Genomic DNA, 21,269 nt, shown 5'->3' with positions numbered 1-21,269 from the left:
GACTGCAGATGTCACCCTTGGTTTCCTCTTTCTAGCTGTGACCTACAGATGAGTGTTTCTCAGAGGCCTGCTCTTAAACTGTGCAAGAATAATTCTGGAGAAGGTTGTGAAGGGGAAAAGAAGACATATCCTTAGCAGGAGACCTCATTTTGCATCTCCATGTTCCTTCTGTGCTGTTCCAGTCCTGATGTTGGTGAAAGCAGAGAGCAGTTTGAACATTGCTTAAACTGTGAAAACTGGAGTCTCAAAAGTGGATGCTGAGCCCTTCCCTGGACATTGGCATAGATCTAGCAACACTAAATTGGGTTTACTAATGTGCCCAAGTCATCGTAACCCTTTCAAGGCATGAGATGTATTACGGGAGATGACACAAAGTGAGTGCAAAGAACTTCACCAGTGACTAGGGAATAGGAGAGGGATTACCAGAGCTCATGACGCTAAAAGAAGTTGAAAAGATACATCAAAGGGGAAACATCTGGCCTGAATACAGCAAAAGCATCCCAAATAAACATCGTCTAAAGGGGCCAATTCCCTTAGCTTTTGGAGGCTTAATGCTTTGACCTAGCTTCTTGATGTCACACAGAAATACAAGTTACATGTTATTGTGGCCGGAAATTAAATAGAAGCAGTAGATACAAAGCACCTGTGAAACCCGGACAAAAAAGGATGCTGACTGCTAAGTGTATCCTCTAGGCAGGTACCACTAAGTATCACTGTGTCTGGCAGGGGAATGGCAGCAATTCATATGGTAAAAAGTGATGGATGTGAAGACTGTGTAGGTGCTTTGCACTAAAAAAAGCCACAACAGCAATTATATCTTGTAATGCAATTTTAAAGCACATGTTTGCAAAGTACCGCTTGATTTGCCTTTTAGTGGAACTGCAGAGTTATGAATAAATAGCAGTAATTGAAAACTTGGCTCAAGCATTTTCTTGGATAATTGTCATCTTTCAGAAATGACTGATTCATGGGGTAATTTTCCTCAGGTTTTTTGCACCTACTTGGTGAGTGAGTGATGTCTCTTCAATTAGTCAAGGGGAAAAAAAGAAAAATCTTCAGCTTCACTGCTTCTCCAAAGCAGAGGGCTCTGCTTGCGGTGGTGCACACAATTTCATTTTAACAGTCTGCCAAGATTGCAGCAGCTTTTATCTCTTAAAATCCACCTCCAATCTGCTCTGCTGCTGCTGCCTCTTAGAGGAGCTGTGCTGCCTAGGCATAGCTCTTGCTTTAATTACTCTTCCCTTTCACCCTGTACCTGATACAGCAGCAAAGCCAGAGGTTCTGCTAGTTCATGGTTGCTGTTTGAGGACAAGTGCTCCTTAAAGAACTGGGGGCATATGTTTCCTGTGGTTTACGTAAGTGTTTAAGCAATCACTCTTGACAGAGAGCATATCATGTCAAATCAGTGATCCAGGGCACTTCTTTAAATTAAAAAAATAGCACAAATTATTATTAATAGTAATAATAAACTAGAAGGAAGTTTTTAAAAGCATAAATTTTTTTAAATCTATAAGTACTGGACACTACATATAAGACTTCGTGTTCTTATGTTGATTCAGATGAGGGGTTTATGCAAATCTAAAGCATATTTACATACTTAGTATGGGATGGCAGAGATCCATACATTTATTATGTGTCTCATTGTCTTATTCCTGTTTTGTAGATGTTGAGTATTGCACTTTCAACATACGTTGTGAGCAGTACCCATGACAGTCTTAAGAACAAACAGGGATTGCCTGTATTGAATCAAATGATCAGCTGGATGACTCTAGGTAAGAACAGCTTCCCTCCCAAACTTGTAGATTACTAGTTTATGGGGCTTGAGGTTGGGGCAGTGACACTTCTTTATTAACATCTTACTTATTCCTTTATTTGACTCCTAATAGTTCTTCCATGTGTTCACTATTCTTTCCTAACTGAGGTTTTTGGAGAAATGTGTTAGAAAGTCTTCTAAAATATTACTCCTTTGTAGGTTTGTAATAAAATGCAAACGCCTTTGATTTACAGGTAGCTTTGTCTTTTGAATATTCTTAATATCTTGAAGACCCCTTTTAGGAATATAATGGCTTAAATTCCCTTTTTGTTTCACTTGGAGTCAGATAAGGGTGATCTGAGATGTTCTACAAGCAATCCAGTTAAGCATAAGAAAGTGAGGAAAGGTTGTTGCTGTATTTCAATAGAAACTTAAAGTTGCAGCTGAATGCAGAGACCCTTGGGGTATGGAAGTGCTTTTCAGAGCTAACTTGCAAAATACCTGTGAACTAAAGATGCTAATATATGTTTGATATCTGTTGGAACCTGGTAATTAAAGAAAAAGAACAATTTACAAGTCTATGGCTTTTTCACAACTCTAAAATTAAAATCTTAGGATGATTAAACAGAACAAATGTAGCTATCACTGGGCTTATAGAATACAGTAAAGCAACACCTTTCATGTTTTAGCTATAAAACAATTTCCTTGGGGGTCCATTAGAAAATGTTAAGCATTGTTTATCCCTGAGTGGTCTGGAATGTGGGATTTGTTTTAGAGCTAAACATACACCATGCAAAGTTTGGTAGCAGCTCTTTGCTAGAAGTCAAGACCAGGAATTTAAGCATAGCTTAATGGAAGAATTATGACTTTTGTTATCTTGTTGCTGGATGCCTTGTACTGGTGACACTGTTTTAACTTAAGCAGATCCTGTCAGATTTATCAGTCCTGCTTCTGTTTGAGCAAATGGATTCAAAATTAATACAAGTGATTGTGATCAGTGTCTGTGTGTGAGCAATGCTCTCTTTGTAATGTAGTTTTCTTTGAAGTGTTTTCCTTTCCATCATGCTTTCCTAACTCTGTAGCCTGCTAAGCTAAGTGGGTGTCTCTGTGTGGATGAATTCCTTGCAGCTGTGAAGTCGATGAAATCAATGATGTCCTGCTTGGCTTACTGGAGCAGGAATTGAGGGTAAAGGTTATCTTTCTCTTCTGCGTGAGGGTGAGAGAAAAACATTTTTCATCTGAGGGATGATTTTGGCAGTCGAGAGGTCTGAAGTTACGAGGGAAAAGTATATTAGAAATCCTCGTCGCTGTGGGTGGTGTTTCTGTGATAAATAAAGCTAACAGTGGAGTAAACTCTATGTATGTACCCAAAAAGTCTACTTAATGCTACAGTATTATGGAATATTTTAGCAAAGTCTTTCAGACTGGAAGTAATTATTTGAAGTTAATATGATATACAAGGTAGAAGCTTGCTGAAGTTGCTATACATAATTAAACACAGAACTAAGCAGGTAAAAAACTAAGACATCGAGCAACATGTCCTCAATACTCCTTTTGGAGGGAAATGCCATGTCAGTACCATAACGACAACTAGTATCTGCCTTGTCACTATTGAGTACAAGAACTGTAGCATCATAGTAATTAAGGTACTGTAGCTTGTCCAAGGTTGGTGGCATTACAGGTGATCAAACTCCTTTTCATCTTTTTGCTTAGTTGTAGAATAGCACTGTTTCTTACTGAACTCTCATTTTGCACCTCTGTATGTGTTTATATAACCAGAAACACAGAGTTATCAGTATTTATTCGTAATACTGATTGTTATTATCATGTCTGAAGTTTTCTAGCAAATTGTTCCCCCCTCCCCAGCTATTCATTCTGTTTACTATGAAGCCTACCATGCTTAAAGGTTTAATTTAGGCCTAAAATTTCTTTTTGAAGAAAGACATGGAGAACAATGCAGATGAATGGGTGAGTGGGTTCCTGCAGGCCTGTGTCCAGCTGGCTTTAGCTGTTACACCATATGGTTTGTGCAGTGTATGTTACCCACAAACAGAGGTAAAACCAGGAGGCATAAAGTTAATCCAGCTGCTTCCCATGTTCTTCAGAACTATCTTTATGTTAGCAAATATGTCTAAATGAATGTGTATTATGTTTTAAAGGTTTCATCAATGGAAATCTATCATAGCAATTTGCCAAATTTTGAGGAATTTGTTTTAACTGCTGTGTGTGTGGGACACATACAGAGATTTGTATAGGTTAGCCAGAAACCTGCAGGTCTTTTGATGGTTAGTTTCTGATGTGTCACGTCAGGTATGGAAGGGAAAGGCTAATTATCACCTACCAGCCACTCATCTGTTCTCATCTATGACTGCACTAAGGGAACAATACACATCTGATGCATTGAGTGTCATTTCACAGAGGCTGAATTTCTTTCCGGCAATTCTGATTTGCGGTGAGGTTCCTCCTTGGGTCAGGTCTTCTTTAAATATAGAAAGCTACAAGTGATGCTGAAAGGCTGGAGCACCCTTGAAATGAAGTAATTGATTCTGTAACTGTAGCAGTGGCCAAGGCCGATAGCCAGGAAATAAAAGATACTGACCCACAGATTTTAGAAATAGCATCATTTCTTTTTTGTTGATACATTTACTATAAATACTAATAGTGACAGTGAGCACAAGCAAGCACTTTCCCTATATTATAGTTTTGTTTCTGTTCCTCAATAGAGTGATTATTAAGTATAACATACTGTTGATGCAGTCTTTGAATGATTCAGTAATGTGAGGGCACTATACCACAATGAAGAATCACACCAATGTTATTTTCCAGTGCACTTCTTTATAAACACATAACATTTTCATATTAAAAACAAAACAAAAAAAACCCCAAAAAACCACAAACCCAAAAACCAAACCAAACCAAAAAACCCACAAAAAAAAAAAAAAAAAAAAAAAAACAAAAAACAAAAAAAAAAACCACCCAGCCAAAAACCAGGTTTAAAGATTAAATCACAGCAATGCTTTTCCTTCTCCCTTTCCTTACTTCAAGCACTGGCCACTTTTCCTCTGCTTTTCTTCCTCTTTACATACTTTTCCAGTAGCTCATTTCCTCTCTTCCCAATTTTCCTCACCACCTGCAACTGTTCAGCCCCATCCTCACATCCAGAAGTTTCCCAACTAGAGGAGTCTCTTTAGAGGCGGCAGGGACTCTGCTAATCAGGGTTGACTGGGCAGTTGACCAATAGACTACACTAAGGAGCAAAAGGCAACTCTTAAGGTCCCTCAGTTGCATTAGAGAAATGCATTACAAGTTGAAGGCAAGAGGCATAAGTCATGACAGATAGGTCCCTTGTAGTTCCTTAAATATTCTTGCTTTAAAACTTTAGAGTAAGGAAGCTGGTAAGTTGACGGTTTCTCTCTTTTTCGTACCAGTATTTTCAGTTGCACCTCAAATTGTGGCAGGTTTCCTAATCTAATACAATGGAGCAGAGGCTGTGTAACCACAGTCTTTAAGCTGCCAGAGATCCTCAGGGCCATGGTAAGTGGTTCTCGAAGTAGTATTAAGCAGTTGAGTTTGGCTGGTTTTGGGGTAGTACTTCTGCATCATCTTAAGGACTTTACTAACATCGATTTATGAGGAATTATAAAGCTCTGAGGTAGAAAGCCAGGGAATTAAAATGATAGAAAAGTAAAATTACTTTTGGTAAATATTAAGCATTCCAAGCACTGGGTTTTCTTTAGCAAAAGGGACTTCTGAAAATAGAAGGGCACATATGACCAGTGTTGGATATCTGTACATAAAGTGTCAAGATTTGGAACAATGTTATCTTGTTACCGAGGATTAAATGCTTTGCATGTAGTGACTGATCTATCTTTTTTTTATTGCAGTTTCTTCCTCTGTGTTGCCATTACTGAGCCCCACGTTTCTCTTTCAGCGACTGTTCAGCATATTGCTCTCCCTGATGTCCACCTATCTGCTCCTCAGCACAGGGTATTTCTTTCTTACTCTATCTGGATTGCACTTACATATGAAAATCAAGGGCAAAATGTGGAAGTGCTGAATCTCATGAACATTTCTGTTAAAGGTGTAACATGTGCTTCCAGCTGTGATCTCACAATTTATCTCCTTGTTTAGTTTCCTAAATAAAATTTCAGGGAACTTCCGTATTCCTCTTTGTATTATAAACACTGTTTTGTTGACATTCCTTTCAGCTAGACCAAGCAGTGGCTGGAAGGGTGTGTATTCAAACAATCTTGCACCAAAATAAGAAAGTCTGGTTTAGTTTGTCTTGTGTTATTTTGGCGTATGGTTTTCTGCTCACAAACAAGAGGAAATAACTCCTCTTGCAGCTGCTTAGCACTGGTATCTAGTTATGGCTTAAATGACGTGACAGGAAGCAGGCAGCCCTAAAATGAAGGAAAGTTTTATTCAGAGAGATTTTCATGGAAGTGATTTTTCTTTCCAAAGGGATGCTGGTCCCCATGAAGAATAGGGCTTGTTTCTTTTTGGATAAAGACAACTCCTCAGAGCTTTTAAATGAAGAAAACACTGTGTCAGCCAACCCTTTTTTACTTTTTCTAGACTCAGTAGCTTTTAAGAGCATAATTAATGGGGAGTATAGGAACCATTCTTTCCGCCTTCCCTCCCACTTATCCTCTGGATTTAATTACACTGGAAAATGAAGTGGAATAAAACATCTTGCAGCAGACATTTTGCAATAGCTGCCTCTTGTGGATACTCTCATTTTGGATGAAGCATCTCCCCCTTTTTTTTTTTTTTTTTTTTTTTTTAATTTTCTGCCTCCCCTTCCTCCCACTTCCCCATTAAGGTTTTGATCCTAATCTTACTCCTGTCCTCAGTCACACTCTTACGCTCAACCTTCTTAGCCTGTCCTGGCTACTAGGTAAAGCATGACTGTTGTTCTCTCTTAGGCTGGCAACCTTTCTCTTTGTGTTTTAGCCCTGCACCAGACCACTTAAATGCTGACAGCTCTCTGCTGTCTCCCTACAATGTTCAAATAGGCCAACAATTTGGAGCAACTCTTAAAAAAAAAAAAAAAAAAAAAAAAGAAAACCCCACAAAAAAAAAAAAACCCAAAACCAACCAACCAAAAAACCCACCAAAATTAAAAATAAAAACTCCAAAATAAAACAAGCAAAAAACAACCCAAAAAATCCACTCAACAACTAGTCATAGCAAACCCAAGGCACTCAGTGCCGAAACTATCCACTGTTTTGATAACCCAGTGCTTTGCCCAGGTAATTGCAGCACCTCTCTAGGTGCAGTGAAGTGAAGCCAGCTGAGGAGCAACTGCTTGTCACTGGCTCAGTTAAAGAAATTCATTTTGTAGGCAGGTGTACACCACTGTGAGGATTGTAGGTACTTTTGTTACTGACAACTCAACCATTGTTGTTTTCATGTCTAACTGCTTGTCATTCTGATAATTAAAGCAGAAATGTCTATCCACATTTTTTGTTCCAGTTTGAAACTGCTTTGTAGCTACACTAGTGGGGAGGCACAACAGAAATAATATCAAGATTAACTGCAATAATTTTCTTACTTTTAGATAAGTAAGTGTATGTCCAAGGCGGAAAAAAATAAAAAGGAAAAAAACCATACAGTCTTGTCAGTATGGTATCACAGTCAGTGTCAGTATTATAATTTTATCCTGAAAAAAAAAACCAACCCCCAAACTGAGAGGCACCATGCAGTACAACTAGAATGTAGAGAGCAAGGAGAAACTAATATTATCCAATGACAATCTACACCCTTGAGTTAGCTGGGGGTTTTAGTCTCTCACACATGTACACTCATAGTTTGTGTTAAAGAAAATTCTTTGTCCTAGGTTTCCCACAGCAAAGTCTCAGTTGTCCAATTCTTAGATAATTAATAATTGAGTGGTACAGGAATAGGAACCACTCCAGCTGGATGCCTCTGGGGCGGGACCCAGAATAAAGAAATTCCTGGAGTTTTATTCCCTTACATTCTGTGCACCCAACCATCACACGCTGTTCATGTGCCTTGCACACGCCTCTTGGTCCAGTGATGAATTTTGGTGTGGTGTTTCCTCATTCCTCATCCAGCTATTTAGTTGTCTTGAGGCAGGTGTAAATTTCTTCTTATGTCTCTGGTTGTTCCTCCTTACTAGGATGCAACTCCTTTATCTTCCAGTTTGCACTGGTCTCAAGGCCTTCATTTATATAACTAAGCACTAATTAAGTTCAGCTTTATCTAGGTGGGAGTTAGCGGCTTGGGGCCTAAGGGTCCAGTGACTTCAGTTTTCCCATGCTAAGTGACTACGCATGCTAAGCAAGAATCACTCAGTCAAAAGAACTCGGTGAAAGGAATCCAGCTAACTAAACTTAATTCACATTGTTTGCTATGCTTGAGTGGTCAAAGGAGCCAGAAGTACTCGTCTAAGATTGGGGGTGTAGCTAGAACAGTGGCATGACTTGATGCTGCTATTGCAATGGATTGTTATGTAGTGAAGAAAAGGACATTTCACTTCAGTGAAATGTAATGCTCTCTTTATTATACAAATGTGCCTCTCCTTGGAACTAGACTGAGATCACCAGAATAAATTTATATGATTAGGTCCTAAAGAGACACAATCTCTAGTTGCTGTCTAGATTGGATTGTAACCTCAGTTCCAAATAGCTCTCATTATAAAATTTTCCATTTTGTAGAAAATAGGTGCCAGATGTGATTCTTTTTCCCCATTTCTTTTTAATTCTATTCCAGTTTTGTTAAAATGAATTGTGACACAAAGGGCACTCACCCAATGTTGTGGCAGCCATCAAATGAGAACACGGGTGCAAAACATGACAAGGCTGAAGCAGCCTCTTTATCCTACTTTTGCTGTTTAATTACTGCATAGATTTAAACTTCAGAAATGAGGAAAGAAGGGGGGAGAATTCCACTAGGTCTTTGGTATATCACTTGTGTGAAGAAAAAAGAAAAGAAATATGTCTGTATTTGATGTGAAATTGTTGTTAGTGACTGCACTTACTATGATTATTATGTTACTCTTCAGGTATGAAGCTTTATTTCCACTGGTGCTATCTGGTTTGATGTTTGTGTGGATAAATATGGAACAAGAAGCACTGCAGCACTATGGTCTTTCACTCAAACCAAAGGTAACTGCTCCAGATAGCTATATCAGGTTAATTATCAGCTTTCTTTTTTTTCTTTTTCCTTGATGATTTAATAAAGATTTTGAGTGATTTTCAGAGAGCAACAATTTGCAATTCTTTAAGTTTGGGAAGCCCATATCAGCTGTTTTTTGAAATAGGAATGTGACGTAAGAGAGGTTTATAATTTGTTATTGAAAATGTTCCATATAAGAGCTGTTTCTTGGAATGCAGGAAATCAGTTTGACTTAGTGACATGTTCTGTAGGCTATAAAGCTCTGTTCGAGTGTAGTGCTAGTTCAGCATAAGGTACAGTAACTCTCCAGACTAAGTCAATGTACACCGTACAATGTCACTGTACTTTTTTTATTCTGATGGCAGAGTCATGAGTGAGTGGCTGAAAAGAAGTAATTTTATTTCAGAAATGACCCATAGGAAATACCAGAAATCTTAGTTTGACTTTGTCCTTCTACTCGTTCTTCAAGGATGGAGTTTTATTTCTGGTTAGATGGACAAGGAGCTGGAGACTAACTCGGAACTAGCACCTACTTGGAGTTGCCTGGAGAAGGAGTTTTGTAATCAATGCAACTTCTTTCACCTTAAAATTTAGTGTATTGTCAGCAACTTTCAAAGCCCGTGCTGCTTGCACTGTTACTTAGCTTTAAGATTAGGTCAAGGGTTTAACAAACTGCTTATGCATTGATTCAGTTAGATCTGAAGTGCTGGTTGTAGAGTCATCTGGATGCTCAGAGCCAGGCAGATGTGCACCAGAGCTCTCCCTGGCTTCTCCCACATGTGCTGTCCTTGGTGCAGTTCACAGAGAACCTGCCACAAAATAAATCATGTATTAGAGAATCCAGCTCAGGCCTCTGATAATGTGTGATTATTTTTAATTAAAATGTTGTCAGTGTTGAGTGTCTATTATTTGAGGTTTTCCTTTTTCCCAGTGAAAAGGAGTTCATTGACCTCTTAAGTTCCATGAAGGCTATTTCTCATCAGGTCAAGTGATACTGTGCTGAGAACTGAGTGAAGGAGATGGAGAATATTTGAGTATTCTCACTCACAACTTAAATCAACTGAGGATAATCGCAGTCTTTTATTTCTGTGGGTCTTTATCCACATGCTCATGTGAGCAGTGGAAGTACGTGTGTGTGAAGAATATTTATGATGAAAAAAGGTAATAAATCTATGGCATAGAAGTTCGTTTTTAGTGTAGATAACAGCAGAAGCGCCACTGTTCATTTGATCATCTCACTTGTACAATCTTTCTGGCAGATTCATGAAAGTATAATGAAAATATGGGAAAGATTTGCACTCTTCATCGTAATACTACTCTAATAACAGCTGATAGGGAAATAGGTGTAATTCTTTTCAGTAAAAATATGGTGGTTCTGTCAAAGTTGATATCAGTTGATATTTGGTATTGATTTCTTCTGCTGTCTTTCCAGCTTGCTGTTTTCAACTTCACTTGTGCTACTGATATAACTCAGTTTCGACAGCTCCACCTAGATGATGTCCGCAGGTCTTTCTTCTTCGTATCCTTTTGCTGGTTGTTGTGTTCCGGGGAAAAGATGGGTTTATTGCAAAAGGTCCTGCAATCAAAAGTTACAGCCTAGTAGCCACTGGAAACAGAAGCTGGTAAAGACTATTTGACTCATGTTGCTCAAAAGACAATGGTCTCCTACGTTATGTATTTTAATTTATTTAATCAGTATGAACTGCGCTGTTCTGGAATCTGGCTCCTTGGCCACTTTGAAAAGTACGGTGGCCATTTATGACCGTTACAGTTGAACTTTCTTCTAAGGAGTCCTGGTTTTAGTTCGGTTTTGACATTTTGGCATGAGGAAACTTACTCAACCTTCACAAATCAGTTGGGAAATGGGATGTTAAATTTATTCTCATTTTCTCATTTTTAGGGTATGGCAGCATGTTAGGAAGAAAACATTAGGGGCCAGCCGTTGGACATGGCCAGGCAGATGAAATGAGAGGGAAAGTTCCTGCAGCCTTAGTGAAACTAATGTTGGACATTGGGAACCTGCAGCAGCAGAAGTGTGACAGATACCTTGTTGAGAAGGCAGTTCAGTGCTAAGGACGGAGGCAAAACAATTTGCTAGGTGTTGAACATTTGTGTATACTTTGGAGTATACCTGAAAAGCAGCAGTAAATTTATCAATTTCATTTGCTATTTTGCTATTTTAACAAAAAATAAGCTAACTTTTAGTAAAGTTGCTGCTATCTATCAGATGCTAAAAATGAGCTGAAACAAAAATCAATCCAGTGGTACTTTTTAAATCTCCAGCATAGTACTACTTTAGTCTAACACTTGAATGTGGGACTACTTTGATCTCATCTTAATCTAAAACGTTTGAATGTATTTTGTCCAGCTCCTGAAAAAATTCACAATTTGCAGGTCTCCTTTGCAGAGACCACATATGATACACACCTGCTTGAAAGATGTTGTGGCTTTTCTAATTTAGATGCTGTTTAATATTTAGAAATAGAGGTATATCTTTTCTACTAGAGCAGGCACATTGCCACGATGACCCTGTGAGCTGTATATCTTAAGATTGTCCCAAGGTACCTGTATAGGGCCCGAAAGTCAGAATGTGCAGAAGGGCTTTATAGCCTGGTCTTCCAGAAGATTCAGATTGCTTATGCTTAGCATTTTGGTTAGACATATGTGCTACTGGTATTTTTTGTTTTATTGCAAAACTGTTGTTCTTGTAAATCTTTAGCTGGCAGAGCTGCGCTATGCTGTTAGACTGCTGTGTTACTAAACTTGAAATGATGTGGTACTCAGGGGAAGCATCCTTTCTTTAGTTATGCTGACCTAATCCTTACAAAATATTGCAAGAATCCCAACAATTCTGCTGAACAGTTGGTAGCAAATTGTTTATACAGAGCCTTAAATGGTGCAGGAGCTATAAAAGGAGTGGAAGGACCAGAGTGGAAGGAGCTATAAAAGGAGTGGAAGGACCAGAGGGAGCTCTGGCAACAGTAGCCATTGTCAGAGACTAACCTCTGCCCAATGCAAAAAAGCAGTTAGAAAACATTCTTCTGCTGAAGAGGTGTGCGCTGTAATGGGCCCCAGTGGGCTCAGGAGATAAAGTATCTTTAATGGGCTCATATGGCAGCAAGTGTTGTACCTAGATGAAAAAGGTAGGGTTTATCAAAAACCTTCCAGCTACTGCCAGAGTTGTTCTCCCTCCCTCATGTAAGGAAAAAACCGGGAGTCCCATTTTACAATGGTTAGACTTTGCAGAACATTTGGACAACAAACCTGTGGGAGGGATAGCGTAGGAACCTTTAGTCTTGTTTCACAGCCAGCTACCTCTTCCACAGTCAATTCCTCAATGAAGCCACCTCTTTTGGTGTGCAGTATACATGTATATGTCATTACTTTCTGCAAAAGCATGTGTGTTTAAATGCACAGCTGGGATTGTGGTCCCGCAATGTTCCTATATTGCTAAATAGGGACCCAGAAAAAACAAGCTGCTGTTCTCTTGCAGGGGGCTCAAGACAGGCTCTAAAGTCTTACCCAGCCAGTCCCTGTCTCCAAAATTTACATAGTCATGGGTGAAATCTTGGGTAGAGCTAGACAATGCAGTGTAAAGCTGTAATAGTGGGTTAGCTTCTTGTAGTTTCATGGTAGGATTTTGAAAGTAAATTGAAATGGAGAGAAATGCTGGTTTTGATTTACTGCAGCCATTTCTGTCGTGTACTTTCCTTAAATACATTTAGGTTTTCTTCATAGTGACAGCCTTTTTTGGCACTGGAAACATAGCTTCTGTTAACAGGTATGTTTTATTCATTGATTTGAAACACAGAATACAAAAAAATTCTTCATGCAGTTGGTGGACTAAATATAAATTTGGTTAGCAAAATCAGGGCAGCAGAATTAAAACAATAGTCAGTGGAATAAGAACAACAATTTATTTCATTTCTGCTCTCTGTAACGTGTTCCGTAAGAGCCTGAGCTTGTCGGTTAGGAGGTTGTCTCAATTTCCATTAGAAGTTACTGGCAGTGTAAGCAGAGAGAGCTCGGCTGCTCACCATCAGCATGGCACCTTGAAAGATTCAAGCTGAGAAAAATCGTAGAGAAAGAAAAGTGAGGTAGGCAGTCCCTGCTAATTTAATATTTGTGTACGAGAAGAGAACATTGGAAGCCTTGTTTAAAAATGTATATACATACAGTGTGTTACAGAGGTAACACACAGGTCTTTTTCTTTAATTGAAAATGTTATTTCAAAGATATGTTGTAATGTCTTTTTCATGTTTCTCTAGTTTTGATCCTGCTTCTGTCTATTGTTTCTTGACTGTGTTCAGTCCCTTCATGATGGGAAGCTTGCTTTTGCTGAAGGTTAGTAATCTTACCTTAGTGAAATTCTCTCAAAAAACTGTTTAATAAATAACATATCATGTACACAGTTGTTACTTTGCAATTCACAAAAACCTATATATGTATTTGAGCTTCATTAGCCACCTTAACCATGTGTGAAGCTTTCAATCTTTGTAGTGTTTCTAGAGAGAGATCCTTCTGTTTCCCAAAGAGAGAAGCTAAAGTGCATGGAAGTACAATTTAACTGCATTAGATTGGTTTATTGTATTAAAATGGAAATTTTAAATGTTGAAAAGACTTAAATTATTTAAAAGATTATAAGCTTTCCTATAGTATAATACCTACAAAATACTGAGGATATATATATATTTTACTAGCTTTATCTATATTTCATTAAGTACAGGTTTTGAATGCTCTACTGATTTGGTTGCCATTTTACAATGAATAGTATTTGTTATATTTTTTACTAGTCTGTCAAAGATTGGATTGCACATCGTGTTTGCGGGCAAGATGTGGGAGCTCTTTTCTAATATTTGAGTAAAGCATCTGCCAGAGAGCTAAAGAGGCAGGCGGGCAGGGAGATGTGGAATTTATGGGTTATTTCTAAAATAAGCGTTATTTCCTGCCTCTGCGTTTCTGCTGCTTCTGTCCCAGAGAAGGCACTTAAGTTACAGGTATACTGCGTGTTATACTGCAGGACATAAGTTAATGCAAACCTCCTGGATGTGGGAGAACAGGTTTTAGCAATTCATTTACACTACTAACTTGAGGATTACAAGTCAGCTTTGGAAAGAGAAAAAGGCAACATTCATGTTTCTAACTTGTTTGTTTTGTTCTTAATTTACTAAAGTATTTACATTTGCTTGATTTGGTTTTGGAGGGGCAGTGTGATCCTTGCCTTCCTGAATACATTCTATATTCAGGGAGTTTTTTGTGGTTGAGATGAAATTGTCCTATTCCACTTGGGGCTCTGCAGCCTGTCACATGAGATGTTGGATCTGAATAGTTCTGTCTTCCAGCCTTGTTGGAGTGCTTATCGCTAGTGCTAAAATGGATAAATGAAGTGAGGATCATTAATGGGTTTTAATTAAAGTTTTCCATATTGCCTCATGGCTTATTTCACTGCAGTTCATCTATGACCATGGAAGGGGGGGTTTTATTCATTTGCTAAACATGCTTCCTGCAAAATGATTTTCTGCCCTTTCTTGCCAGCATTTTATTTTTGCAAAATACACATTCTGTGATAATTTCAAAAGCAGGAAAATATTTCCACAACCTGACAAGTTGTTTCGTAAATATGGCTATAAACCAAAATGTAGCTTGTATTTTAAACAGGTTGTCATCCCGTTTGTTCTGGTATCGTGTGCTTTCGAAGCTATTCAAGTCACAACACAACTGTCTTCCAAGAGGTACAGTAAGTGCTATATTTCTGCTTCGGTAAGGGTTTCAAATCTATTTTGCAAGAGTTCAGAATTGTCAAATCTCAATCTAAATTTGAAAAACAAAACAAAACCAACTAAACAAAAAACAGTAGATCACTTTGTTACTTTTATTTATTATTACGGTTTGGGGGTTTGTTCAGTGATATTTGCATGCTCAGGAATTCTTTTCTTAGTGTTAAATGAGTATAAATGGAAGTGTTGGCGCTATCTGAAACAATCAGATACTTAATATTCTTTGTTGACAATACAAAGGAGCACTTTTTCCCCCCATAATGTAGAAAAATTAGCAGAATTTAAAGTCTGATTTCTGTTTTATATTGCATCTCTGCCTACAGTATGCTATTTTTAAAATAACCCATTTATAATGTAACCAATTTACAGCTTTGTAGCACTGACCTCACCACAAATAGCCCTTAAAAAAAACCAACCAAAAAGTCTGGATGCCTTTCCATTGCATTTCGGTGCTTCCTAGGTGTGTTCATACTACATATTTTTTGCAGTAGGACTAGATAGCTGGCAGTCCTTTTCTCGCCTATAAAGACAGAACGTGAGACAGGTGCCCAGCCTATGCAGAGTGCTGTATCCAGACTTGAAATACCTTCATGCTTTTCCTTCCTCAAGATCTTTATTTATTTTAAATGTTAGCCTTCCCTACTCTACCTCTTTCAGTGGACGTGAGTGAATCCTTTGCTCATCATGTGAGATTATGCATGGTGCTGAGATGGAGGAGGCCCCTGTCAGCCACGTGATTTTGAATTTTTCACTGTGGGATGTTGTCTGGGGTTGACCAAAAGCCTTGCTGTCAGTGGCAGGACCACTTCAACGACGCTGTCCTGCATATTGCTTAAGCTGAGCAGGAGGAAGCTGCCTTTGCTCGGTGTGATGCCCTCTGCCTTTCTGTTTGTTTTCATCCTGCCCATGCCCTGCGGGTTGTCTCCTTACACAACACCACCCGGTACTAACAAGGAACAGGGCAGTCTGAAATCTGACTGCTTGTTGGAGGGCAGCATAAGGCTCACCATCCCTTTTACCTTCTCTGCCTTAGCTGTGTGTGCAGTGTAGTTGGGCTGCCCGTGGGACCTCCAAGGAAAGGTATTTGTCCTCCTCACTAAGGCTTATACAAGAGCAGGGCTGCATTGAGAAATTGGGATTGCTCAAAAGACCAGCTATTGATTTCCATTTCTAGGGCTCAGGCATCATAAAGGTCAGCATTTCCTAACTTGTGAATGCTTGCCTTGGCAGTGCTGGTGATATTTCAGGCTTCTATGTAATGTGCATCTAAGTGTGTGAGAGGGGAAATGATACCAACTTCTTAAAGCAGGGGACGTGAGCACATCTGTGCCCCTTTGAGGCTGTGGTTGTAACTCCAGCTGGTATTTGTGCTGGCTTCGTTTAGCTGTGCCTAGGTACCAGGAGCAGTGACACTGCCACAGCATCAGCCCGGGAATAAGGCAGAAACCACAAGATGTGCCCAGGATCCCTGGAGAGGTTGTACTCTGATTATCAGCATGTCCTGAACTCTATGTTGCACTCTTTGTTGCTCTTGCTGCCCCTGCTAGATAAATTAAGCCATCACAGGGAGCAGTCTCATCTTTGCGGTGTATAAACACGCTCTGAAATTAGTGTTGTCCTTTTGTGAAAGGCTTCCTGCAGTTCAGAAAGGCAAAAAGTAGACCTTTGTGATTTGGACAAATTGCTCCTAAATTCCCCATTTACAGATTAAAGGGGGTTTTTGGGGTTTTGTCTGTTTGTTTGTTTGGGTTGTTTTGCTGTTCATGGGTAATGTTCTGTCAGAATATGTTCTTGGAGCTTGCCTGTGAAAACAGCCCTCTAGCTGAGTACCTCCTAGGCACTACAGGATTGCAACATCCTATCCAAGTAAGCAGAAAGAGGACGTTCAGAGATACAGTTGGTTTGTTGCATCCTTATTTACTAATGAAGCATAGCTGACGTAGGCAATATCAGAAACTTCCTAATCAGGAGGCATTGATATGTATGTATGTCCCTCCAGCACATGTTCATGCAACACTGCAGCAGGACACTTTCCAAAAAAAAAGCTTTGTGGATTTATGATGGTAGTACTGATATTAACTGTATTCTAATTAAGGACTTTTCTGTTAATGGGTCAGCTGTTTGCAACATTGCTTCAGTGTCATTAACTTAGAAACTAGTTTTAACCAGTTATAGCAATTGCTTTGCTGTAATTTAGGATTTACATAGTTTAATGAAGAGAAGATTAGGTTAATGGGGGGAAAAATAGTTCTGCATGCTCCCTTCTGGTTCCTTTTACTGGCCGCAACCTACTTTCCAGAAGTAACCTGTCACCTGACAGAGATGCTTGTGGGTTTGGGAGCATGCCACCAAAACGCTGGGTGTTCCCAGAGAAGCTTACAGGCACCCAGAGATCTGGAAGTGGGAGGCGAGAACCTCCTTTAACAGCCTCCTATCCAGCAGGATGGTTGTCAGGATAGGACTGATCAGCTCAGGTATCTGTCTGCCTATGCCAAACAGCTTTGCTCACTCTTGAGTCCATTTTGAAGCTTCTAAATCAGCTCTGTTTGGTCTAACTGGCATACGAGCTCCATGACCAAATACATTGAAATGTATTTGAATGATTGAAAGGCAAGTGCAAGAAATCATATCTTAATTTCTTTATGGGGGTTTAAATAATCTTTGTAACATCTATGGCCATAAATAAAGGTTGATGGTCTGTTTGTTTTGTTTTGTTTTTTTTTTTTGCAGCCTTTTACTCCTTGTTCTTGTGATTTCAGACATTATGGCTTTGGTAAGTTGTTGTTGCACATTCTCTTCAAATAAGATCAAGAAGCAGAGGGTTCTCCTAATTCCGTCAAGAGAGATCTGAATTAGTTTCAGACTTCAAAGTTTTTGTAACTAGGGCAGTGAATTGGATTTAAATCCTAGCATAATTTAGAGATAGAACTCCTCCAATTGAGGAGGAGTTTGTGCTTTGAATTTCATGTAATTAATGCTTCTGAAGAAGCAATATTCTCATAATAACAAGAGACCAAAATGAAGTAATAAGTTATCATTCTGAGTTTTTCATGTGCGTTCCAATCAAATCCCTAGGAAGAATTGCAATAAGAATATCAGTTGTAGCTGTATGCAAAGTTTAGTTAATTTTTCAGGAATTTCAAACTTTTTACTCATCCTATCTTCCCTTGGAAAAGAGAGGAAAAAGAGAAGTGCATTACCCACCAGCTCTGTTAAGAGTTGCCAGAACCCAGGAGACCAGCAACATCTGAAAAGACACTTAGTGCCCTGTTAGGAAATGATGTCTTCAGAAAGCTTGTGTCCAAAAATGTAGCTAACACAACACAAAGCCAAACAACACCCCAACGTAATTTTTACAGATTAAAAGTATGTTTTCATTGTCCCCTCAAACTATCTTCAGCACAGCAAGCAGTGCCACTGGGTATCACAAGATAAACAGAAACCCGGTAGAGTTGGTGTTCTCACTTAGTAGATGCTGGTGTAGTTATGTCTTTTTGGAGTAAGCATTCGTGATGTGATTTCCTTGTACAGTGTGATCTGTGGATCTCACCTGATAGGAAAATCAGTGAGTAAAAAGCAAGTAATGACTAGTTTGTCTGTAGAATGAGAAATGGAGAAGGTATAGTTTTGTGTAGCTTCAAATAAATGTTTGTGACTAATCTGATTTTTTTGTAACTTCCACAGGAAAAGGATTTAACTATCAATAAACCACACTCATAGCATTTCACTAGTGAAATCAGACTAACTAGACCAAAAGAAGAGTGCAGGCATGTACTGGTGTGTAGCAAGCCCCGGTATATCCAGATCTTGTATCTCATGCATTCTCCTATTTTGATTTAATTATTTCAAAACAGTTAGAAAATGTGCTTGGTGTACAAAACAAAGCATTAGCAAATAGCCTTGATGTGCAGCAACTGTGTGTATATCAAGAAATGAGAAAGTTGATGGGAAAAAAAAGAGAACTGGTTTGTGGTCTTGGATCAGTGTGGCCACCAGCTAGAATTTGGGAGATTCACTAACAAACACACACGTGCCGTCTTCTCCCAACATTATTCTCATTTTACAGGGGGGGAACTACCAGAGTTGCCCAAATAAATTTGTGGTGGAAAAACAATATGCAGCCTTCTCTTTGGCACTAGGTGTTATTTGGGAACCCGTTATTTCAAACAATAAGATGGCTTGGCTTTTCTTATTGATAAAGTTCTCTGTTAGTAATTTTCTGCTTCTTGCAAGCCCAGCTTGGCAGAATTTAGTCCACCTTTATCTGTCTGAGTTTGATACCATGTTAAATCTATTTCTGGCTCCTAGACTATTCCTTACTTTGGTCCAAATGAGCATTCCTTGAAAGGTCTTGTCCTTATTCTGTTTGAAAAAATTAGAAACTTGGAGTAAACAGCCTGAAAATGTGGTTTTTAATTTTGTGTTTCAAATTGTGCGGAGTTGATGTACTAATCAAAGTTATTTTATTTCCTAGCATTTTTTCTTTTTGGTTAAAGATTATGGAAGCTGGCTGGATATTGGAACAAGGTGCAGTATTTTTTTTTGCCTCCATTGCATTTTTAACAGGCTCATAGGTTAATATTGTTGTTTATCTACTCAGAACTCTTGTAATTTTTTCCAATTACTCTCCTTAATCAGATGCTTCCGTTATGTTCCCTGTACTTAAAAAGCATGTGCATGCATGTGTGCACACAGGTATACATACATATATATATACCAAGCTAAAACTTGGGTCTTAAAATCTGTACCAGAGCAACATGGAGTAAGTGACGAATCTACCATGGCAAGAAATAGTAGCATTTGTTTGATTTCTAAAGAACAGTGATTACACAAAAAATATTTTAATTATTGTTTTGCATTTTAATTAATTTTAATCACTGGTAAAATAACAATCAAACCTGTTTATTGTCTTGAATCTAGTTATGTCTTCGTATATGATCTCCTGTGAATTAACGAACTATGCACAATTATGTTGGTGGCTACCAAGACCCATGCATTTATCTTCCCTCTAGTTGGGGAAGAGTAAATCTGTATCATTTAAACCTAGAAATCACAGCTAAAATTAGAATTTGTTTTGCATTAAGAGTTGTACTAGCCTCCCCAGAACACATCATGGTGTAGGTTTTCAACTGTGCAGTCTTGTGAATAGTCCAGAAATAACAAATACAAGGAATACACCTTTCAGATTTACCTTCCCCGAGTTGTGGAAATAGATAGTATGCTGTAATAAGATTAGTAGGGAATGTGGTGTTAGTAATGCAGCCAATCTGGTCACTTGACACTGTTACTTAAACAGAAGTTGAATAGTGACCCATTGTTAATGTTCTGTTTAGTCTACATTTACTCTGTGCTTTGCTGAGCCCCAGTGTTCCCTGCAGTGCATGCATGTGTGTGTGCACACGTATTCTGCCTGTTTTCTTTGGAGGTTCAAATTCCTGCTTGTAGCTACCTTTTGAAGGTTCCTAATGGGAGGAGACACAGTCAGATCAAATAGTGGAAACTGTGCTTTAACACTTTTTAGCACTTTTTAACACTTCCTTGCTACGGTCAGTTTATGGTAAATCTGATGGCCTTGTCCTTCGGTTTGAATTCCTGTGCAGATTAATAAGGGTAGTAGAGACCTCAGAAAAGCTCTTTTCTGCTGGGCAAGAAGCTTTCTAATTGGAAGTTAGCAAGCAAAAATATAAATTGTTACAAGTACCCAAAACCTTCCTCTCTGATATACAGTCTTCATAGTGTAGAGATTTACAACACTGATGAATTGTTGGATCCATTTCAGCTGGAAGTTTGCCTTATCCCAAAGAGTTTACGGGAGCTCATTATGCACAATTGTAATTCTGCCTCTCTGTGTGTGTATGTTTTGAGCACTGAAGAAAGCACTGAAAAAAGCCCTTTAAAAGAGTAATTTGTAATTAATTTTTAACATGGTAATGCATAATGCTCCGGCAGCCTTAAATTTGTCATTACTTCACTTTTGAGTGCTTGACTTTACTACCTGCGTTATTTTATTGTTGTCCCTTTATACATGTTTTATGTGTGTGTGTATGCAGAAAAGGTAATAATGACGAGGTTGCATAAGAAAAGAGGTGAAGCCATAGGTGCAGAGCTGAAGTGATCCTTCTTTTATCTAGCATGAGCAATACTTTGGCAACTGAACCTTCTCCTCTGAGCAAATTTCTAATTTGTGATCCTCAAGCTTGGTGAAGTTAGCAGACAACAGCAGAAGACTTTTTCGTTTATTCCTGAAAGGGAAGATGAGCTTCATGGGGTTTTGGGCAATTCCCAAAACCAGTGGGAGAGAGATACTAACGTGGCTCTTTCCTGTCCTCCTGTTGCAACTGCAGTAATAGCTCTGTGGCATTCCCATTGCAATGTCGTCTGTTGTTGCTTTGACAGCAAGGCCTGAAAATACCCTGTCTCAGCTGGCATTTTAGGTGTTGCCAAGATTTTACCAGGAAGGCTGAGTCAGTTAAGGAAATGATGGTTCTTTTTCTTCCAACTGTTTGTATCTCAGCAAAACCTGTGTAGGAGTTCATGGAACAAAGAATAGGAGCACCTTTAGGGACAGCTGCTCTGGCGCTCGTATTTCTTAGGTT

The 21,269-nt window shown here is 38.8% G+C and overlaps 1 protein-coding gene across 3 annotated transcripts in view; it reads left to right on the top strand.

The window, feature by feature from the left end:
• PIGN (phosphatidylinositol glycan anchor biosynthesis class N) overlaps positions 1 to 21,269 on the top strand; it is a 97,286-nt gene that overhangs the window by 70,156 nt on the left and 5,861 nt on the right. For all 3 annotated transcript variants that reach the window (XM_030480844.1, XM_030480851.1, XM_030480836.1), the window contains 9 exons: positions 1,664 to 1,772; positions 5,638 to 5,740; positions 8,784 to 8,886; positions 10,329 to 10,415; positions 12,622 to 12,677; positions 13,165 to 13,240; positions 14,555 to 14,628; positions 17,404 to 17,446; positions 19,148 to 19,200. In XM_030480844.1, coding sequence (XP_030336704.1) covers positions 1,664 to 1,772; positions 5,638 to 5,740; positions 8,784 to 8,886; positions 10,329 to 10,415; positions 12,622 to 12,677; positions 13,165 to 13,240; positions 14,555 to 14,628; positions 17,404 to 17,446; positions 19,148 to 19,200 — 704 coding nt within the window. The remainder of the gene's footprint in view (positions 1 to 1,663; positions 1,773 to 5,637; positions 5,741 to 8,783; positions 8,887 to 10,328; positions 10,416 to 12,621; positions 12,678 to 13,164; positions 13,241 to 14,554; positions 14,629 to 17,403; positions 17,447 to 19,147; positions 19,201 to 21,269) is intronic.

The sequence above is a fragment of the Strigops habroptila genome, chromosome 1 (genome assembly GCF_004027225.2).
Source record: "Strigops habroptila isolate Jane chromosome 1, bStrHab1.2.pri, whole genome shotgun sequence".
NCBI classification, from domain to species: Eukaryota; Metazoa; Chordata; class Aves; order Psittaciformes; family Psittacidae; genus Strigops; species Strigops habroptila.
The sequence above is the reverse complement of the archived record's forward strand: the minus strand, read 5'-3'. Positions and strand labels throughout refer to the sequence as shown.